Genomic DNA, 21,883 nt, shown 5'->3' on the forward strand with positions numbered 1-21,883 from the left:
CACACTTGTAATCCGGGCTCCTCAAGAGGCTGAGATCTGAGGATCACTGTTCAAAACCAGCCAGGGCAGACAACTTTGAGATACTCATCTTCAGTTAACCATCCAAAATCCAGTGGTGGTAGAGGGTTTTGAATGAAGAAACCAAGTCAGAGTAGGAAACAGACTTCAAACACACACGCAGGTGCAGGCGCTCATGCACGCACGCACGCATGCACACACACACACACACACACACACACACACACACAAACTTACACACAGTCCTAATTTCTCTTACTTTATTTTCAGGTATGCTGGACTGAATAAGAACATGACTCTATTTTCCAGTAGAAAATGGGAAGACACATGAGACTATATGTTAAATTTACTAATAGATTGTTAAAAAAATCAAATTCACTGCCAGACTCCAGTGGCTTATTCCTGTAATCCTAGCTACTCAGGAGACTGAGATCTGAGGATCACCATTCAAAGCCAGCCCAGTCAGGAAAGTCCATGAGACTCTTATCTCCACTAACTCCCCAAAAGACCAGAAGTGGAGCTGTGGCTCAAATGATAAAGCGCAACCTTGTGCAAAAGCTCAGGGACACCACCCAGGCCTTGAGTTCACGCTCCAGAACTGACACAAAGAAAAATCAAATTTACTAACTTTGAACACTTTTGTCTGCTTATTCGTATGTATATACCTTTGATGGAGTGAGTTCATGTAATAAAATACAAATCATATACTTTGAAAATGAACAATGTATTATCTACTTCAGTAATGCTATCAAAAGCATCTGTAGCACAACCAAACAAACCTACAATAAGGAATGAGCCAGGAGAGTTGACTCATGGTGCTGAGAGCCCTTGCTTTCTAGAAAGCTGTAGAAAGGGCACAGCTATATTTTAGTTTTTATGCTCACTGGATATGTGGCTCCAATGTGACCCAGTACCTACCAACCCCACTTATCGGTGACTCCATCTTCCAGTTCTCTCCTAAGCTCACTCCACTTACCCTCTACCAGCTGCTCTTCTCTCTCGACCTTGAACTCAAGTTTCTTTCCAACCTGAGGATGATGTAATATCTGCCCTCGATCTTCAGATGGCTCCTGGATCTCTCTAAGGCCAATTCCTTCTATATAAGTGGAGTCATTCAGTACAACCCATTTTGTGTTGGGTTTCAGTCCATCTGACCACTTTATCAAAGCAGTCCACGCCCATACCAATTTCTTCCCAGTGCAGCATCTTGCTCTATTATGTGATTTTCTTTGCTCAGTCAGCCCTATGTAAGTTTCACTGGGAATGTGGACCTTCTTTTGTTACAGCATTTTTTCCAGCGCCCTTGATTGTACCATATTATAGGTTTCCAATAAATATTTCTGAGGGAATGTTGTCTTTCACTTGTTCTAAATAACACGAAAATGCTGATTTCCAGAGACAGCTCCAGCAATCAGAATGTCAAAATTCACTTGTGAAAAGGGTCTTCGACACCTACATGCTCTTTTTCCAAGTCAACCAGTCGGCCGCAGCACTGAAGCACGTGTTTGCCTCTTTGAGACTGTTTGTATGCAAGGTGAGACCCCCCCCTCTGCCCCTGTGAAAATGCAGTTAAAAATGCTAGTCAAGGTTCAGCAGGTTGCATCTCCTCAAGTGGGCAAGAGTACAGGTTTGTTTTGGGGGTTTTTTTTTGTTTGTTTTTCCTTTTTCGTTTTACTACATGGTTCCTGATCTCAACATGAGTTGACTTTCTGACTCTATGGATAATAAAAGGAAATAAAATTAGAATCTGATCATTAATTCTTTGGATTCTCAGTTTTTTTTAATTTATTGTAAAGGTGATGAACAGAGGGTTTACAGTTACATTAGTAAGGCAAGCAGTGTTAGTAAGCAGTGTTACCCCCTCCCTCATTTTCTCCCACTTACCACTCCCTTCTCTCCTTCCCCCCCAAGTTGTAAAGTTCATTTCCAACATAGTGTCTAGTGAGTATTGTTGCATTAGTTCATCCTTTGCCCTGCTGTTTCTGTGATTAATTTTCCCTTCCATGGATCAGATGAGCTTATATACAAGACCAAGGGTATAGAAAACTAAAACAGAAAGAAAAATAGAAATAACTACACACGGAACATAATTAAAACCTCTTGTTTCCAATTCTTGGAGTTCATGTTGATATGCTTCATTATATGGTCCTATCAACTTGGCGATTGGGCTATTTTAATACCCTGCTAAGAATATCATAGACATATTCAAGTTATGAGGACTACCATGAAACTTAAATTTCTTTGGGCTTGCTTCACTTAATATAATTTTTCCAGGTCTTTCCATTTCCTTACAAATGGGACAATGTCATTCTTTCTGATGGAAGCCTTGAACTCCATTGTGTATATACACCACATCTTCTTGACCCGTTCATCTACTGAGGGGCATCTGGGTTGGTTCCATATCTTAGCTGTGAACATGCTGCAGTGAACATGGTTGAGCGGGTAGCTTTAGTATGGCCTTGTTTGTGGCCATTTGGGTAAATGGCCAGGAGTGGAATTGCTGGGTCATAGGGGAGCTCTATGTTTAGTCTTCTGGGGAACCTCCACACTGCTTTCCAGAGTGGTTGAATGAGTTTACACTCCCACCAACAGTGGGAGCATTCCCTTTTGGCCACATCCCTGCCAGCATCTGTTATTAGATTTATTGATAATGGCCATTCTAAAACTTAGGTAATATTTGTACCTTCAAATCTACCTACATTAAGTGTAAGGTTCTACATCAGAGTAGTCATATCCACCACCTCTGAACACAAACTGTGAATAACACCTGGACTTGAACAATGTCAGGTGAATAGAGGACATTGAGAGGCCCTCATTCAGATATTTTTGTATTGCCATCAGTTATGGATGAAAGGAATAGTTACAGGGGAGAGAATTATTTCTAGGAAGGAAAAAGAATACTAAACCTAGATTTTAACATCATCAGCCCTCACAAATGGAGAAAGAGTAATTTTTGGAATATGCTAAACAGAGCAAAATGAGGGAACATTCACTCTACCTATTCCTACATTTCTCCAGTTTCCTTCAGCCTTCTTCCAAGGCCCTGCCGACCTCTGTGGATCTTTCTGCTATGAAGTCCTCAAATGCTGTAACCACAGGTCACGCTCAACTCAGACTGAAGCTTCAGCCCTTTTATACTTCTTCATGAGGAAGAATTTTGAATTTAACAAACAGAAGTCAATTGTCAGGTCCCATTTACAAGTAAGTGCTACCAATGGTTATTAATGCTATTGTTGAAACTGCTGATTGGTTTGAGCAGCAATTAAAGCCTCAGGTCCTCCAGTTAACCAACTCCTCTACCAGACTCCTCCTGAAGAGTGCCCATTACACTCATTGCCTACTTATAGGAGCGTACTGCTGAACACAGGTCAGTAGGGCCCCTCATATCTCCACTTGTAATTTTTTTCCTTCTTCCAGAAATAAAATCTCACAGAACAGACGTTTAGTCCAAACATGACTAACCCTAGGAGTCCAGGTCCCGCCACATTCCAAAAGCACACATTGCTTTCTCCAAGCTGGCCAGATTCTTACATCCTTCCTTAGGTTTTTACAGTTAAGTTATGCCCTGGACGCCCTTGTTGAGACCTAATAGGTAAAGATGTTATGCGTTGGCTCTTCAGGGAGAAATTAATGACACATGAATGCAACCGAGTGAATTTCTTTGGAAATACGATTTTCCTTGTTACTTGAGGAGGTTCATTTCTGCTTTTCTCTTCCAGCTCATCAAAGCAGTAAGCCAGTTAATAGCTGATGCTGGGATTGGAGGTTCCCGGTTTCAACATTCCCTTGCAATCACCAATAACTTTGCCAATGGAGACAAGCAGATGAAAGTAAGAAAGGCTTTGTGTTCATTTTCTAAAGAATCAGGAATAAACCAAAGTGGATTCTTCCTCTGAGATGTCAAAAATCATGAGAAGTACAGAAATTTTACACTTACCTTCTTGAGACTTGGAACACTCAGATTTAATTTGCTTATTGAAATTCATAATCCGTACATTGTCGCTTTAACCAGATGATTTTTCCAAGTAAAATTTCCCAAGACATGTGGTTGAGTAATATATAACCAGATTTACCAGAAATATCCAGAAATATATTGACTTGCTCATCACCCTTCTCATAAGCAAGTCTTTTCTTTCTTTTAGCAATCTTTGAAGACATCCCCCATTAGGGATTATACTTGCCAGTCTTGAGCAGACCTTCAATCATCACCAAGATTAAAACAATGCTTTCAGATCCCCTCCTGTGGTATCTCTATTTTGACTCACTATTTCTCAGATCAGCTTTTCCTTTACTTCATTTACAGATTGGCTTTTCACTGTGAGGAATTATGAAGATGCTGATAGTATCTAAAGAGTTGACAAAAACACCCCATTAAATAATATCTATGAGAGTCTCAGAACTCAGTTTCTTTGCTCCACCTACATAGCATAGGCCCATCCCAAGCCAATCCCTATGGTCCAGAAATAAATAGATATAATTGGCTAAATGAGCGCTAAATGCTAGCCAAGATTCCAAGGAATGAAGACAGTCCTTCTCAAACCTAAAGAGTCAAGGTCAAGGAGGAAAGGAGATCAAGGTCAGTGAGGATGCTTTTACTAGACAAAGTAAGCTCGATGACAGTACAATAGAATCTGCTGTAATTCTTATCACCAGATGTGTTTACATAATCATAATATATAGAGTGCACACATCTGTGAATAATACGTAAGACAGTAAACTGATACCAAGCCATAACTCACAACATTACCTAAAGTGACCAAACGAAGTGCAAATCGATAATGACCCAAGTTGTCTCTTTCCCAAAGAACAGTAATTTCCCAGCAGAGGTGAAGGACCTAACTAAACGCATAAGGACTGTTTTGATGGCCACGGCTCAGATGAAAGAGCACGAGAAGGATCCCGAGATGCTTGTAGACCTCCAGTACAGCCTGGCAAACTCTTACGCAAGCACCCCTGAACTGCGGAGGACCTGGCTGGAAAGCATGGCCAAGATTCATGCAAGAAATGGAGACCTATCTGAGGTGAATGATTAGATTTTCACTTAGAATATGAATTATTTTCTAATATACAGGTGACCCTATGTATTATGTCCTATAAGTTTGCCTAGCCTGGATGTCTGACTCAAATTAGATGAGATAAAATAGGTAGCAGTCTTGGTACAGGCAAGAGGACTTGTTTCAATGCAGCTCAGAGCTGAATGCTAGAAATAGGAAGCTAGCCCAGCACTGGTGGTGCATGCCTGTAATCCTGGCTCCTCAGGAAGCTGAGAGTTGAGGAGCATGGTTAGAAGCCATCCCAGACAGGAAAGACCATGAGACTGATAACTCCAACTAACTACCAAAAAGCTAGAAGTGGAGCTGTGGCTCAAGAGGAAGCGTGACAAAGCTAAACAACGCACCCAGGCCATGCGTTTAAGCCTCAGAACCACAACACCACCTCCCAAATAAAAGAAGCAAGAAGGTAAAGCAGACAGTGGCATGGGTTGTATTAAGTAATGATTCTTGCTTTCAAATTTCTTCCCTGTAATGGTGGAGTGAGGAAGTTTTCTATATGGTGAATACTGCAAGCCTTAATTGGCCATGGAGAAATTAGCATACTTCATTGCCATGTGAGAAAAGTCTACTGGGTAAAGACTGAAAATCGGTACCTAAGTTTTAACACTGGGTAGATTTATAGGCATCAGTTCATAGCACCCGTGGGCTGCTGGGTTCCAAATGGAGAGATTCTTCCTGTTGCTCTTCCTGGAACTCAATCCCCTTCCAGGAGAAGATTGATTGCTCTAGGAGAGTCTTAAAACTTGAAGCTCTTATGATACTCGGGGATTTGAAACAAAAGCCAGAAGTTTGGCTTGGTAAGCAATTGGGAGAGGACGAGAATGAGGAATTGCAAGTCCTTTATTTGAAAAGGGAAAAGATCCCTCCACAAACCTCAAAGGGAAGTATCTAAAGTTACTTGAAACAGTCAACAAGTCATGTTTTAAAGTGTTCTACAAAGTTCAAGGGTTTGGAGTAGATATTAGGGAAAAATAACCTATCACTTATGGAACCTGGTTTAGGAAAACAACATCTATTACACCAGTTCACACAACAAATGCTGACTTGTGAGGAGACCACTTTACTTTTGTAGTGTCTCTAAGTAGTTGTACAAAGGGGTTTCAGGTCAACTTTTCAGTTTATGATTACAGTGCATCTTTGTTAATGTCACCCTTCCATCATCCTCCCCCTCCACCCCATCTTTCTTACCCGCCCATTCCCTCAGTTTTCATAGTTCCATTTTCACCCATGCACATTGAATATTCTGACAGTGCTCAGCCCTTCCTCTTAACCCCACCCTTACCTGACAGCTCAAGTTCCAGTTTCCTGGTATTCATTTTGTTAGACTGTAAGTTTGTTGTTCAAGGGAGTTACACCATTGGCATTCTGCCCTGCACATACCATACTTGAGTTAATGCATTTGTGCACATACATGAGCCTATGTATACACATATGTATATTTCACAAATGTATTTATAAATTAGGTGTAATGTCCATGAAAACTTTCAAAGCAACCATTTTAAAAAACAAAGGAAATGCAGAAAGTTACCACCATTGGAAATAGACTTTTCTTGTCCATTTTTTTCTGACCTAAGAAGAAAAGAGATTATATTTTTTTTTAAATAGTCTAGGCTTATGTCCTAAGGAAGGAAGGTGGGAAAATTCTTCAGTCCAGCTCAATCACCTGAGCATATATTAAGGAAAACCAACAAAAATCTCAGGTACACATTCTGTTCGTGATGGTGGATTTTTTAAAAAATACAAGTACTTTATATTTTGCATTCTGTCATTACGATGGATTCTTCTAAATAGCATATTCTTACCTGAAATATTGATTCCTCTTGGAAGATCAATCCTAATTAGATAGAGTTTGGTCTATCTTCAGTCTTTGTTTTCTGCCTCATTACAGGCTGCTATGTGCTACATCCATATAGCCGCCCTCATTGCCGAGTACCTGAAAAGGAAAGGTAAGTGGAAAGTGGAGCATGGCCTGGGGTAGTGTGGAACGGAGCCCAGAAATCACCCTGTGGAAACCTAATTTATGATTAATTCATTAATTTTTCATCTTATTAATCTCAGTTACTTTTATGGAGTAACATTCACTTGCACAGGTATTTCTCATTATGCTATGCAATTTTTTATTGTAACTGGGCAAAATACCCTATAATCTCAGCTACTCAGGAGGTAGAGATCGGAGGATTTGAATTCGAAACCAGATTAGGCAAAAAAAAAAAAGTATCTGAGACCTCCTATCTCAGCTAATTAAAAATAAATAAAGCTGGGCATAGCAGCAAGCTATGTCATCTCACTAAACAGGAAGCATGCATTGGAGGATTGTTGTCCAAGCCAGTCCCGTCATTAATGTTGAGACCCTAAAAAACCAACAGAAGCAAAAAGGGTCAGAGGCCTGGTTCAAGCAGTTGAGCACCCATCTACCAAGAACAAGGTCCTGAACTTAAACACCAATACCACCAAAGAATATCTTAATTATCATGTCATATTTACTTTTTGTGCAGCAAGGGTAAATGGAGGTTCTGCTTCTTAGTTTCAAATGAGAATACCTCATTGATTAATAATTTGTACTCTCATAAGCTTTCATTAACAAAAACATGTCCTAACCTCATCTTGCACTACCATAGGTTACTGGAAAATGGAAAAGATTTGCACGTCATCCCTGGTCCCGGAGGATGCCCATCCCTGTGATAGCCACCCATTACTAACAACCCCAGGTGGAGGAAGTGAGTGATCCAGCTGTGCTACTTCACCTCTAACACATAGGAGTCAGGCTACTGCTTACACAATGCCCCGATGAAACCTTGTATATTCTTAGAAGTCAAACTACCTCATATCTACAAAATTCCCTCTGCAAAATAAAGTCATAAGAAACTTTCATCCAATACATATAACCTTTGGAGAATGAGAATTTCTTATCAAACAGAACTGCATATTATCTAATATTCAAGATAATGAGCTACGGCCATTATTTGGCTATCCGTCTGTGTGTGAGTCTACCATTGGAATATTGGTCTAAAATTGCAAAAGGAAGCCAGGTATCAGAGGCTTACCTGTTATCCTAGCTACTCAACTCAGAAAGCTAAGATCTGAGGATTGCATAACAAAGCCAGTCTGGGTAGCAAAGTCAATGAGACTCTTACCTCCATTTAACTACCTAAACACTGGAAGTAGAATTGTGGCTCAAGTGATAGAGCACTAGCCCTGTGCAAAAAAGCTCTGGAACAGAACCCAGGCTCTGAGTTTAAGTCCCAAGATGGGCACAAAAACACAAAAATAAAAGTTACAAAGGGAGTCTTTTAATTTGTAAGTACAATAAAACTATTCAAAATAAGAGATGTGCAAAGGGAATCAGAGATTCCAGAGATCGTGGTTGACTCATGCTGGAGCCAATATTCAGGTTTGTCACTGCAACCTGTGACCCTAATTATTCGTCCCTCACCATTCATACCTGACTCCTCCCCTCTGGGAATATTGCCTATTTTTGAATAGTTACAATTGATCAATCCATCGATAGATAGATAGATAGATATTCATTTGAAGAATCGGGTCTTCAATTTTGATAGTCACAAGACTAAGACTATTTGAGAAGGTTTCTAGATAAGGAGGAAGATGAAAAGCAGCAAGTCCTGGGCATTGCCTTTACAACACACTGACTACACCAGATGTTTGCTCAAATATTAATGTTCTAAATCCTTTCAACATCATTTGAGATACACATTCATGTCTCTAGTTTAACAATTATGGCAACAGGCTGAAAGAGATTACTCAAACCAGAGTTGATACAGTGTCAACCCACCAATCCTATGATCTACCTATATAATATCATACTAGATTCTTCATAGAAAATATACTACCTCCAAATGATTCAAAAATTATACATAAGGTAGGATTTATGGCTGGAAGAGAAAATTACCAATATGCATACTCTAACCACTTTGTCACATGTGTGAGTATTATAATTTATCACTTATAACATCATGAAGAGGTTTGTTCTAGTCCAGACAAGATTTGGCTTGAATAACATTTGATTTTCCTTGATCTGTGCAAGGTATGTTCTCTATGGGATGGCCAGCTTTTGTGAGCATCACACCAAATATTAAAGAAGAAGGAGCAATGAAAGAGGATTCAGGAATGCAAGATACACCATACAATGAGGTAAGACTAGCTGCTCTAGTGTTATATAATTAAGTTTAAAAAAGATACAATGTATTTTGATATTGTATTTGTTCAGAAGTTAGATACAGTTGCTCTATCTTATGACTTCATTAAAATGAAATTAAGGCAAAAGCAAAGCCAAGATTAATAGACACCAGATTCCTTTAGAAAATGATAAAATTCTAAGCTAATTTTTATTTACTCCATTAAGATTAACCCACAAATTTATGTTCTGGATCCTTTTTACTTGTATAATATTAAGACAAAAATGTATATTTTGGGGGGTCCAGTCGTGGGGCCTGAACTCTGGGCCTGGGCGCTGTCCCTCAGCTCTTCAGCTCAAGGCTAGTGCTCTACCACTTGAGCCACAGCACCACTTCTGGCTTTTTTCTTTTTGCTTATATGGTGCTGAAGAATCGAACCCAGGGCCTCAGGCATGCAAGGCAAGCACTCTACCACTGAGCTACCTTCCCAGCCCAAGACAAAAATATTTTATAAAATTTTTTATTCCTTGATAGAAGGAGTCACGTCTGGCTAGTTATGATAGATGCTCTAAAATGGTAAACCAAGAACTCTTTTGCAGTTGCAAATTATTTTATGCAAGTGTTTAGAAGTGGCGTAAGTGGGGCATCTTTTTGCACTGAATCTTAATATTTAGTAGGGCTTGAAGGTGTAAAATGAGTAAAGAAGGTTCTTACAGTAATAGTAATAACACAGGGGAAAACACGGCAAACAGTAAGTGTTCTAAGAATGGAGTGAACAGTCAGGTGTAGCCAGAGCGTGAAGTTTTGAGTTAGAGGTGTGGCTCAGTTGGGAGAGCTCTAGCCAATGAGCAGAAGCTATAGGTACCAAGTTGAAGCCCCAGTCTGACCTAACAAAAAACAACAGAGTACAAAGTCAGTGGCATATACTAATAAGGAGGTTGGGTGCTTGAGTGTGGAGACTCTGAATGCTAAGCTAGACAGAGACAGGACAGCATGCACAGACTAGACTTCCCACAAAGACTGGTGTAGGCAGAGATCACAGTCAGACTGACATTCTAAAAGGAGAGAGAACAGCAACTGGAAAGAGAACACAGACTCTAGGAAACTATGCATGTGGACCTGAGAAGAAAGTAACAGGTGACAAGAACGGAAAGAACTAGAAAGATCAGAATGCGTTTCATAGATTTAAATGAGTATGTCTACCTCCAGGCACCAATAGCTCACGCCTGTCATCCTAACTACTCAGGAGACTGAGAACAGAGGATAGCATTTCAAAGCCAGCCTAGGCAAGCAAGGCCATGAGACTCTTAATTAACTGCCAAAAAGCCAGAAGTGGAGCTGTGGCTCAAGTGGTAGAGTGCTAGCCTTGAGTAAAAAAGTTAAAAGGACAAAATCCAGGCCCTGAGTTTGAGCCCTAGTACTAGCACACACAAAAATAACATAAAGTAAAAAAACACATCTAAAACACTAATCAGGTAATGATGATGGGGGAGAGGGAGGACTCCAAAATGAGGCTGTGATCTCTTGCTGAGTTATACATTTCAGTCACAGAGAGGGAATTCGGGAATCTCCTCCAGAAAGCCTTTGCCCCTGGGCTAGTTTAGAAATCCAGTCTGAGGAATGAGCTGCAGCCTGCATCCCGCATGGTCTCACATTGCCTGCTGGGTTTCAGAGCATTCTGGTGGAGCAGCTGTACATGTGTGTGGAGTTTCTCTGGAAGTCCGAGCGGTACGAACTCATCGCTGACGTCAACAAACCCATCATTGCCGTCTTCGAGAAGCAACGGGACTTCAAGGTATGCAGTCACTACCAAGAGAAGCTGCTGGAAATATCCTCCTTTACGTTGGCCAACTACTTCAGAGTTTTCAAACCTAGACACTCCCTGGGTGTCCACATCTTTGTCCTGAGCACCTTTGGTTTATGGTTGCAGAAACTGTCGGATCTGTACTATGACATCCACCGGTCCTATCTAAAAGTGGCAGAGGTGGTGAACTCAGAGAAGAGGTTGTTCGGTCGCTACTATCGTGTGGCATTTTATGGGCAGGTGAGTTCACAAGAAGTAAGGTGGCCTGTACACTCTGTTGAGTGGTTGTTGGCTTTCATTCTTCAGAAGGCATCCAATGGCATACGCCAAGGGATGAAGGGTGGTGAGTAGCTGAACATGCTTGAGTGTTTCTCTGGACGCCAGCATCTTTATGCTTGCTCATTGGAAGGCACTAAGTCAAGAAATAATAAATGTGCAGCTCAGTGCCAGTGGCTCACTCACACCTGTAATCTTAGCCACTAAGGGAGACTGAGAGCTGAAGATCCTCATTCAAAGCCAGGCTGGGTAGAAAAGGCTATGAGACTCTTATCTCCAATTAGCCACCAAAAAAAAGGCAGAAGTACAGGTATGGCTCAAGTGGTAGAGCAAAACCTTTGAGAGCAAAAGCACAAAGCTCTGAGTTCAAGCCCCACTACTAGGAAGGAAGGAAGGAAAGAAGGAAGGGAGAAGGGAGGGAGGGAACGAAAGAGGGAAGGAAGAAGAAAGAAATCCATAAGACTCAATATAAGCTGAGCCACAATTAGTTCTAACTTCTTGGAAGTATGGATACTTATTTTTTCAGTATTCCTGCTAGTTCACCATTTTAAACCTACAAATTTGCAAACATGCCATTACTTTTTTTTCCTACTTTCTATGCAGAACATGATGTGACTCTTCTGTTTCCTGTATTTCAAGTCAATGTAATTTTTAAATTATCTTGCTCAATTTACTGCATAAGCGGGAAACAAGAATGAAAATCTGAGCTAGCCATGGAAAGCGGCTTGCTGTGTATTAAATAGGACTATCTCCTCATAGTAGAGCTTGACTTGGGGTAGGCATGGGAACTCCCTTGCTGGTTTGCAGCAAGGCTGTGGCATGCCTGGATTTCAGGAGAAAGATATCAGGCTGTTGCTCCTGTGGATAAACATGGCAGTCTTTTCACACTTGAAATGATTCTCAGACCTCTCACTTTACTTTTCTCCCTCATGTGAAGTGCTAGCACCAGAGTCTGATGTCAGAATCGTAAGGCTCCAGCAGGAGTCAAATTCAGCATTATCAATCTAGACCACTGCCCTCTGAACCCTTCTTTAAAAATATCTATTCCTCTGGTCATTAAATGCAGCCTTAAGATGAACTTTTCAATATGGCAGCCACCTACCATAGGCAACTTAATCCCACCTGGATTTTCCCCACTTCACAGCAGCCCCCGAGTGAAGGAGAGAGAAAGATAATGGTGTGAGAACACAGTGCATAGGGAAAAACCCAATTATGATATTTGGTAGGGGGGGGAGGGTATATGGGGAAGCATCAGAACTATCTGTAGTGGGAGTGTCCTCTGGGGGAAGGAAATTTGTGAGGAAGCCTTCCGGAAAGGAGAGGAAATAGTCACTGGGAAGACATGAGGAAAATCCACCATTTGTGACCTTGGCTAATCATTAGCAAGCCAGATAAAAAGAAAGCAGAAAATGTCATCTGAAGGAGATGTGGGAGTTGGACTATTAAAGGGAAAAACAAGGCTGTCAGGGAGCGTGAGTTTGGTGAGGAAGGGTGTGCCTACAACTCTTCAGCGATCTTAACAGATGATGAACTCTCACCACTCACACATGTTGATCATGAGAACCAGAGGGCCCCTGTTGGTTTCTCCAACCGGTATTTAAGCTGTTGCACAGGGAGAAACAACTCTCATTGCTTTCCAACTTGGTTTTAACGCAGATGTTTACTCTTTCCTTTTGGTCTTGATTGTTCCAGGCTGTGGTAAGTGTACTCTCTCCTCTCTCCCTTTGCATGCTCTAATAATCCTCACACCTCCCTCCACGTGGTTTGATTGAAACTTAACAGTTTTTTGTGTGAAAATCTTTCCATTTGTTTTACAAGGTGTGATAATCCCGCTTCCATTCCTTTTGGAGTCACCCTGCCATTTCTTGAACTAAACTATGTTTATTCCAGTGATCTGAATTACAAAAATGTATCTTCTTTCATATGTTTTGCTTCTCCACAAAGGTAGAAGATGTATTCTGAAAGCCTTACACACACACACACACACACACACACACACACACACACACACACACACGCACACACACGCACACACATACACGCAACAATATTGCCAATCCTATCCTTTTAATAGGTGTAGAGCAGATGTGATTTTGAAGATCGCTTGTCTATTTCAGGCCACCATGACTTGTAGCATATTAGGAAGAAGCCAGGAGTCAGAATTTCAGACACTGGGGTGATGGGTTCCTCTCAGAATCCAGCAAACGCTTTGCCCCTTTCCAAGGAGTGTCTTGGAGAAATGGGGTTCTCTGTGGTGGTGGCCTCTGAGCATTCTCAGTGATAATGATACCAGTTCCTGAGACAAAACATGAACAAGAATAAATCTTTACCCCCTAGGTAACAGTTCCAGAGATTCAGCAAATAGCAAGGTAGGAAATTTAGAAAATAAGCCACAGTAAAAATGACCACTCAGACAGAGAAGAAATTTTTGAACCACATAAAATTTCCTATCTTGAGTCATTTTTGCCTAGAAAATGACAACTTCTTATGATTTTGCATAATTACGGCCCGTGAGCTTCTTTCACTATGCACATTTTATCCCCGTCAGCTCTCGTTGTCTGATGAGTGCATACTTTTTTGTAATTCTTTCAATTCCTTCCTACCTCTGTCCTACATGAATATTTTATTTATAAATGTGGGTTCACAAAACCTTAACTCACATACTAAAAGAATACTTGAGCAAATCCTATACTAAACAGACTGATGGGAATGACCAGAGAGAGATCTTTCCTGTGACCTAACTCCGTTCTTTTTTCAGATTGCCTAGTAAAGCATTCTGAGAGCAAACCTGACATTTTTTTTCTTTTTTAATGTGGTAGGACTCTCAGTTGTCTTTGATTAAAAAATTAATCTGATCAGTTTGTTGTAATAGTAATACTGTCTCCAAGGAGCCAGATACTAGAAAACAAGTTGAGAACTTTTCTTCTACATCAGTGAATTTTTAAAAATGCAAATCTTACCCAGAAAATCCTACACATGGCCTATGGAAATTTCATGTATACCCTGGGTAAGGTACCCTCCCTCAAGTTTCCTGAAGAATTTGTTTCCAGAGTAATTAAACAACAATGCTGATGAGCTATGTAGCAATGAAATCTTGAGCCTTGGTGGTTTGCATGAAAGTAAGCAGGCAAGAGTCCAATGCCTAACTTCAAACATCAAATGGCCCTAGAATGCATTAGCTTTTGAAAGGTCTGGGGAACTCCAGTCTATGCAGCAGAGGATAGAGACTCCATGACTGTCAATCATATCTGCTTGAGTGTAGACACAGAAGCTGATCGAAAAGAACTTCAAAGGAGGAGGGAAGGCGCATTGTAGTTTAAACAACTGTGATCTCTACTTTCGCCTGTGATGTATAGCCTCGCAGTTCCTCACCAATATGACCTTGCAGATCTTGACCATAAATTGGGCCTATGATGACATTTTTCTGACCTATCCTCTATGCATGGAAATGCATTATTGAAATGCCTTCTTTTGTGTGTGAGGATCCATGGGATATATTAGCACATGTGCTTATGTTTGTCATTGCAAGATTCTGAGTGGCTAGGAGAACATCTGAGGAGTCAGTGATTTCAATGATCAGTTTGTTGTACATTTTTATCCTAATTTATTGACTTGAGGTCTTATACTCTATGCATGTTGATTACACTGATTCAAAGTCCTGTTGAATTGGAGTTTTCTGTTTCCTAACCATGACATATTCAGGCATTTGTCAGATTGCAAAGTGGATTGGACATTCAATAAATCAATAAATCAAACTCGCCCTAGAAATGCAAAGGCTCTATTAACTATTGCCTTGAACTTCTATCAGTTCTCAACCCTAGAGCTTCAGCAAAGAGAAAACTGCCTCCCCTTCCAATCCCGTGTCCCATTTATAAACCACTTCCTCTGGATACAGTTAGAACATTAGCCATCCTTCAGAGAGTGCCTTTTAGCTCAGTGGTTTCTCCTTGACGTGTTTCTTGGGTGCAAGGTAAGCATACCTTTCCACAGCTGCCATTGGGGTCCAGAGGACATTACATCAACCCTGGCAGACAGTGGGTTAAATTCTGTATTCTGCCTTCCTCTGTCCTTCATACTCATCCTAAAAAAAAAAAAAGACTCAATAGGTTTCATTTCCACAATCATAAAAATGCAAGTTCTAATCACTGCTTCTTACCAAAATGCTGACATGACTGCCAGTAGACTTTTTTTAAAAAAAGGAAAACCTCAGTTCTGATGCATGAAAAAACAAAAGGTATGTATCTCTGAGCACTTGAAACTGCATTAAGAGCCAGACAACTGTGGTTTACACCTGTTCGCCTAGTTACTCAGGAGGCTGAGATCTGAGGATTGCGGTTCAAAGCTAGTCTGGGAAGGAAAGTCCATGAGACTTTTATCTCAAATTAAACCACCAAAAAGTAGAGCTATGGCTCACGTGGTAGACCACCAACTTTGAGCAAAAAAGGCTGAGGGCGAGCGGCAGGCCCTGAGTTCAAGCCTCAATATTGGCAGAAGAAAAAATAAAACCTAGCTGCATTAAGCTGTTTACCTGCATATGACTCAGAACGCACATTGCTATACATAGGGATATTTTCTTCGTTGTGACTAGCATCATCATAGCTAAGACTGGCCAAACCCCCTTGTGCTATACCAGACACCGTCCCCAGGGCTCCCACAGGTGGCTGGCTCTGTATCTTTTCCACACTTTAGACCCACGAGTAGTTATAAAAGGAGGCCAGGGTCATAACCGAGTCCACATAGGATGTGATGATACCCGTCCAACCCTGCTTCCTCCTTCTGCTCACTTTCGGCTAACTCTGAATTTGGAAATTAGTCTCGTGTATCTTCATATTCCTTTTCATGCCACGGTGGAAAAATAAATCTTTTTCCGAAAGTCCGAGGCCTATTTTTTCCCTCTCTGAAACTGAAGTTGAAAATGTTGCTTTAGCAGGGGTCTGCTGGGGATTCTGTGTGATGGCTTTAGAAGTCAGAGCTCTCTGATGTGTCAATCTATCCGTTTTAGCCACTCACTTCTGACACTGAAACAGACAAAACTCCATCAAGACAGCAGCATGAACACGTAGCAGGCAGGACATCATGTGGGAAAGGGGTCAGACCTGCCCCACTGAAGTCCAAGGGAACATTCGGCTCAGAGCTGCTTTCAATCTTTTACCATCAGATGCCACCTTCTAGCAGTTCAAGATCTGTTAGTTTACATCTTGAACGTTGCGCCAAGAAATTATCCCCAAACAGAACTCTAACCAGGCTCCAGGGGCTCACACCTATAATCTTAGCTATTTAGGAGGTTGAGGTCTCTGGGAATCACTGGTAGAAGCCAGCCAGGGAGAACAAATCTGAGACACTCCTACATCCAGTTAACCAGCAAAAAACAAAAACAATAGAAGGTGGCGCTGTGGCTCAAGTGGTAGAGCATTTGCCTTGAGCTGAAGAGCTGTGGGACAGTGCGCAAGCTCAGAGTTCAAGCCCCACGACCGACAAAAAAAAAACAGAAACATCTAGAATTGGAAGTCTGACTCAAATGGTAGAGAGCTCCCCAGCCATGAACAAATAAAGCTAAGCGAGAGTACAAGACTTCAGTTCAACCCCCAGTAGAGGCACAAAATGAGCACAAAAACAAAAACCACATAACAAATCCCTCTTTACTAAAAAGCAATGAGATCCTTTCCAGTTATATCTAGAGCAACCCTACTTTTTTTGATACATATGTCCTCTGAAAACAGTTTTGTTCATATACTCACTTCTTCAGCAAGTAAGTGACCTCCTCCTACAGACCAGATGGCATCCAAGCCAGACACTGACCATGCGCTGTCGCGCTAGATACGTTTTCTGAGAGCCCAAAGTCAATTAGGAAGATGGACAATGGGGCACATGATTCCTGGCTTGACAGGAATAGTTCTGGGATCTGTCTGGGTGCTGGTGGCTCATGTAATCCTAGCTACTTTGGAAGGAGAGATCAAAGACTTGCCAGCCCAGGCATAAAAGTCTAAAAGTCCATGAGACTCAACCAATAGCTGCGCAATGGGGTGCATCCTTGTTATTCAGGCTACAGAGGAAGCTCAGTGGCTGGAGACAATGGTGCACACCTGTCATCCTCAGTGATACAAGGAAGCATAAATAGGAGGATTGCAGTCCAGGCTAGCATGAGCATAAAATCCAGGCCCTACCTCAAATATAATCAACATGAAAGGGCTCATGGTAAGGCTCAAGTGGTAAGAGTGCTTGCCTGGTAAATGCAAGGCCCTGAGGTCAGTCCCCAATACACCACAACAAAACAAAGGATCAGGTGTTGTAATGCACCTTGTGCTTGGGCTTTTGTGAGATACAATCATCTTATGATACACAGCATCCTATAAACAGTGATGACATTGAATTGTGTGCATGTGTTTGCAATGACACTGCAGCAAACAGATGCCAGTTTAATCGCTGTAGTTAAATTGCTTCACATTCACTATGAAGAAAAAAAAATCATACAGCATTAGGACAGTGTGTCCATGATGTTTTTATAAGAAATATTTCTAGCCAAAAATGGTCATTTTTTAAATATAAAGTTTCTTTTTTGACCTCTGGTGCCTTCACCCAACCTTTGCAGGTAAACTGCAGTCAGAAGAAACCAGATAATGTAGGTTTATCCGTTCTCAAGTTCATTAGCATTCTGAGACCATATGTACTCCACAGGAAAAACACTCTGTCTCTTCAAAGAGAATGTATTATAAAGACCTTCTCAGTTATATTCAGATAATGGAATCTTCCCTTTTCCTGGCTTCAAATCAGACAGATTCATGGAAGCTAAATCCTTGCCCTCCCGGAATGAGAATGATTGCATAGTTGCTATTTTCAATCCTGTAAATTCTAGATTTCCTAGAGGGTGAAAGATATATTATCAAAGCACATTGGGTAATTAAGTTACATATAACTAAATTGTACCAGGTCCCTGAAGTCACTGCTATTAATGTAAAGTTATATTTTAATTGCAGTAATTGTGAATACAGCCAGTATAACTTCTCTCATGACAACATGAAGTGTCATGAGTTTTTATCCAAAATGGTGTAAGATGAATACAAACCCATTTTGATAACTTTACATGCCACATACTGTTAAACTGTGATAGCTTCAAAGATTTGTAAAATACCATATTTTAAATGCTATTTAACACTCTGAATAAGGCAAAAAAAAATTCTAGATTGTGTAATCTACTCAATGCTGCCACCAGAGGGCACTCTTCTCCCAAAATCTTTGTAAGAAGATAATGTCATTGATTTCTACTCAGAAAAAAATACGAGTAGGACAATTCATGAGGTTCTTTGACCAGGTTTAGGGAAGTTTACATCAATGTATGTTTATAACATTATAGTTTGTTTTCTTCCTCTGATTCTTTTCTGCCTTGGAATTTTACAGTATGCCAATCAATGATTTGGCTGGCAACCAACAACTGGATATATCTTTTGAGGAAATGACTTTTGGTGTGGCTTCTAGTTTGTAATCAGAGTTCTTAAATAAAATCAGTAGTCCATTGTGTATCTTCCACAGGGTTTTTTTGAAGAAGAAGAAGGTAAAGAGTACATCTATAAAGAGCCCAAGCTAACGGGGCTCTCGGAGATTTCCCAAAGGTTACTCAAGCTCTATGCAGATAAATTCGGGGCAGACAATGTGAAGATAATCCAGGATTCCAACAAGGTAAGGGAAACTCAATATTTGTGGAGGTACTATTGTGTGACTTAGTACTTTTGTTTGTTGTCTTGTTACTATGCTCATAATTTTAAATATTTTGCCTGATGGTGTAGTTATCTACTAAAAGTATATTGAGTGTTTTGCTTGTTAGTTGGCTGATTTCTTTTTCTTTTCTTTTTTTTTTTTTGTGGTGGCAGGGGGTCTTGGTCTTGGGGCTTGAACTCTGGGCCTGGGCACTGTCCCTCAGCTCTTCAGCTTAAGGCTAGCGCTCTACCACTTGAGCCATAGCACCACTTTTCTGGAAGTTTTCTAGTGATTTATTGGAGATAAGAGTCTCACGGACTTTCCTGCCCAGGCTGGCTTTGAACTGCAACCCTCAGATCTCAGTCTCCTGAGTAGCTAGAATTACAGGTGTGAGCCACTGGTGCCTGGTTAAATTCTTCTAATCCTCATTCCCCAACCCCAATACTCAACCAGTGTAATGGACACCTCTCTGTTATGCTAAACTTTTTTGCTCAAGGATAGTGCTTTACCGTTTTGAGCGACAGCACCATTTCAGGTTTTCTGGGTTTATTGGAGATAAGAGTCTCATGGACTTTCCTGCCCAGGCTGGCTTTAAACCATGATCCTCATATCTCAGCCTCCTGAATAGCCAGGATTACTAGAGAGAGACACCAACTCCCTGCTTCTTTTTCAGAATAACTGAGAAGTCCTCTTAGAAACAGTTTACCAAATCCTCTACTTCTTCCATAGATAATTTACATTTGAACAGCAATTAAAATGTTAATGTAATTGGTCCCAAAGGTAGAAAAAATAGCAAGCTGAAAGTACTTATTTAATCAAGGAGTTGTAGGTGGAGCTGTGGCTCAAATGGAGAGTTCTAGCCTTCAGCAATAAAAGCTAAGGGACAGTGCCCAAGCCCCGGGTTCAAGCACCAACACAAATAAAAAAAAGTTTATCTCTGGACCACAAAGATTTTTTTTTACCAGTCCTGGGGCTTAAACTCAGGGCCTGGGCACTGTCCCTGATTTTCTTTTGCTCAAGGCTAACCCTCTAACACTTGAGCCACAGCATCAATTCTGGCTTTTTCTATTTATGTGGTACTGAGACATCGAACCCAGGGCTTTATGCATGCCAGGCAAGCGCTCTACCACTAAGCCACATTCCCAGCCCTCATACACCAACTTCGAGAGCTATTTCTATGATAGACTAAACGATTCTTGTCATTACCTTGTATTAACTTGTTAAAACCCAACTTCTCACTGGCTCCACAAAGGAAATGGTTACACCTCATGACATTACTTTGAAATTTCTCATACGTTCTCCTTCACTTAATCAGCCTTTTGTGAGCACCACTGCCTGCCAAACCCAAAAATAAGGATCAGTAGCACCGATTCTATTCTTCCCAGACCTTCTGGTCACATGGGACTAATAAGAGACGCCCATGTGTGATTGGTCCATTCAGCAGAACGCAATGGTCTGCCATTGCTGAGTGGCCCAGGAATTACCAGAACACGTGACTCCCAACACAAACGCATTTGGGGTCTGTAATGCTCCCAGAGCAGGTGGCTTTTGAGCTGGGATTGTAGGGTGAGGGGATGTTCTGTAATGCCCAGAAGAAGGCAAGGGGCAATGGTATGCACAGAATGGCAAGATAGATTCTGCCATTGAAAGATCCCATCTTTGAAAATGGATTCTGTCTTTGAAAGACAGGTTTGAACATAGGTCCCATGGTTTCCCTTATTTGCAATAACTAGTATGTCTGAGACAAGCAGAAAAGGTCAGATAAGTCAGTGTTCGGTGAAATGAACCCCGAGATAAGTATTCAAATGTTTTTCCTTTCATGCGATTGTTTCTAACACATTTATAAGATGATTTCTTTGTTGCTTTGTATGTCCTCCCCCACAGTATAACCCCTGCTTTCACTGTATTTGATGTTGGTATAATTTGTGGAGGGGAAGGGAAAAAACAAATCATTTGAATACGGATACAGGTGGACCCATTGCAACAATGAGCTGTACAAATTGTTATGTCAAAAAACGAACTTTACAACTTTGGCGAGGGGGGTCAGGGGGTATGGGAAGGGGGGGTGGGGAGGGAGATGGGAAGGGGAAACAAAGGAGGAGGCAACAATGCTTGATAAATAATGTACTCATTATCTTGCCCATGTAACTCCTCTGTACGGTATTTTCACAATTAAAAAAAGAAAGAAAGGTTTGATGGGGAGAAGAAAGAAAAACAAAAAACTGTGGTGCTGAAAAAGCTGGTATCTGGTGACATATTTTTGCCCCTCTTCTTTTACAAAACTGGTATTTGAAGGAGTCTGAGCAAAAGATGGAAGATGACTGGGTCTGTGCCGACACTGTGTAAATCTGATCCTCATTGTCCTCTATCTGAAGAGTTCAGTCTCATTCTCTGCACAGGCAGACATGTTCCTTAAGAGGAGGAAAAGGCCATGTCTCACAGCAGAATAATGTGGATTTATATTCTTCCACCATTTACCACCACTTACCAGCTGGTGGCCTTGGAAAAATTAGGCCACTCTGAACCCTACTCTTAAAGTGAATGGGGCTCCTCAAATCTCTAGAAGTGAATAGACGGTGATTGGGCAGAAAGAAACTTGGAGAGAAAAGAAAAAAAACAACTATCAGTCTAGTAGGTAACTACACAATCAGGCAAAATATTTAAATAATAAGCACAGTAGCAAGGTGTTGTTAGGTGTCCAGCCTCATCACCAATGCAGTGATTGGCCGTGGTGGCTTAAGTCTATAATCCTGGCTAATTAGGAAGTAGAAATCAGAGGATCATTGTTAGGGTCTAGCCTGAGCATAAAAGTTCACAGAACTCCATCTCAACCAGTGGTTGGGCATGGTGTCGCATGTGTATTGTCCCAGTTAGAGGGAAGTACAATGTCCCAGGACACTGGTTTG

The 21,883-nt window shown here is 41.0% G+C and overlaps 1 protein-coding gene across 5 annotated transcripts in view; it reads left to right on the forward strand.

The window, feature by feature from the left end:
- The window catches only part of Dock10 (dedicator of cytokinesis 10), a 164,606-nt gene that overhangs the window by 132,521 nt on the left and 10,202 nt on the right, over positions 1 to 21,883 (forward strand). For all 5 annotated transcript variants that reach the window (XM_042679374.1, XM_042679376.1, XM_042679377.1 and 2 more), the window contains exons 42-51: positions 1,415 to 1,552; positions 3,037 to 3,219; positions 3,738 to 3,848; positions 4,824 to 5,039; positions 6,961 to 7,018; positions 7,691 to 7,789; positions 9,115 to 9,221; positions 10,878 to 11,000; positions 11,136 to 11,249; positions 18,813 to 18,959. In XM_042679374.1, coding sequence (XP_042535308.1) covers positions 1,415 to 1,552; positions 3,037 to 3,219; positions 3,738 to 3,848; positions 4,824 to 5,039; positions 6,961 to 7,018; positions 7,691 to 7,789; positions 9,115 to 9,221; positions 10,878 to 11,000; positions 11,136 to 11,249; positions 18,813 to 18,959 — 1,296 coding nt within the window. The remainder of the gene's footprint in view (positions 1 to 1,414; positions 1,553 to 3,036; positions 3,220 to 3,737; positions 3,849 to 4,823; positions 5,040 to 6,960; positions 7,019 to 7,690; positions 7,790 to 9,114; positions 9,222 to 10,877; positions 11,001 to 11,135; positions 11,250 to 18,812; positions 18,960 to 21,883) is intronic.

The sequence above is a fragment of the Dipodomys spectabilis genome, unplaced genomic scaffold (genome assembly GCF_019054845.1).
Source record: "Dipodomys spectabilis isolate Male_0828 unplaced genomic scaffold, ASM1905484v1 ptg000051l, whole genome shotgun sequence".
In the NCBI taxonomy this organism is placed as follows: Eukaryota; Metazoa; Chordata; class Mammalia; order Rodentia; family Heteromyidae; genus Dipodomys; species Dipodomys spectabilis.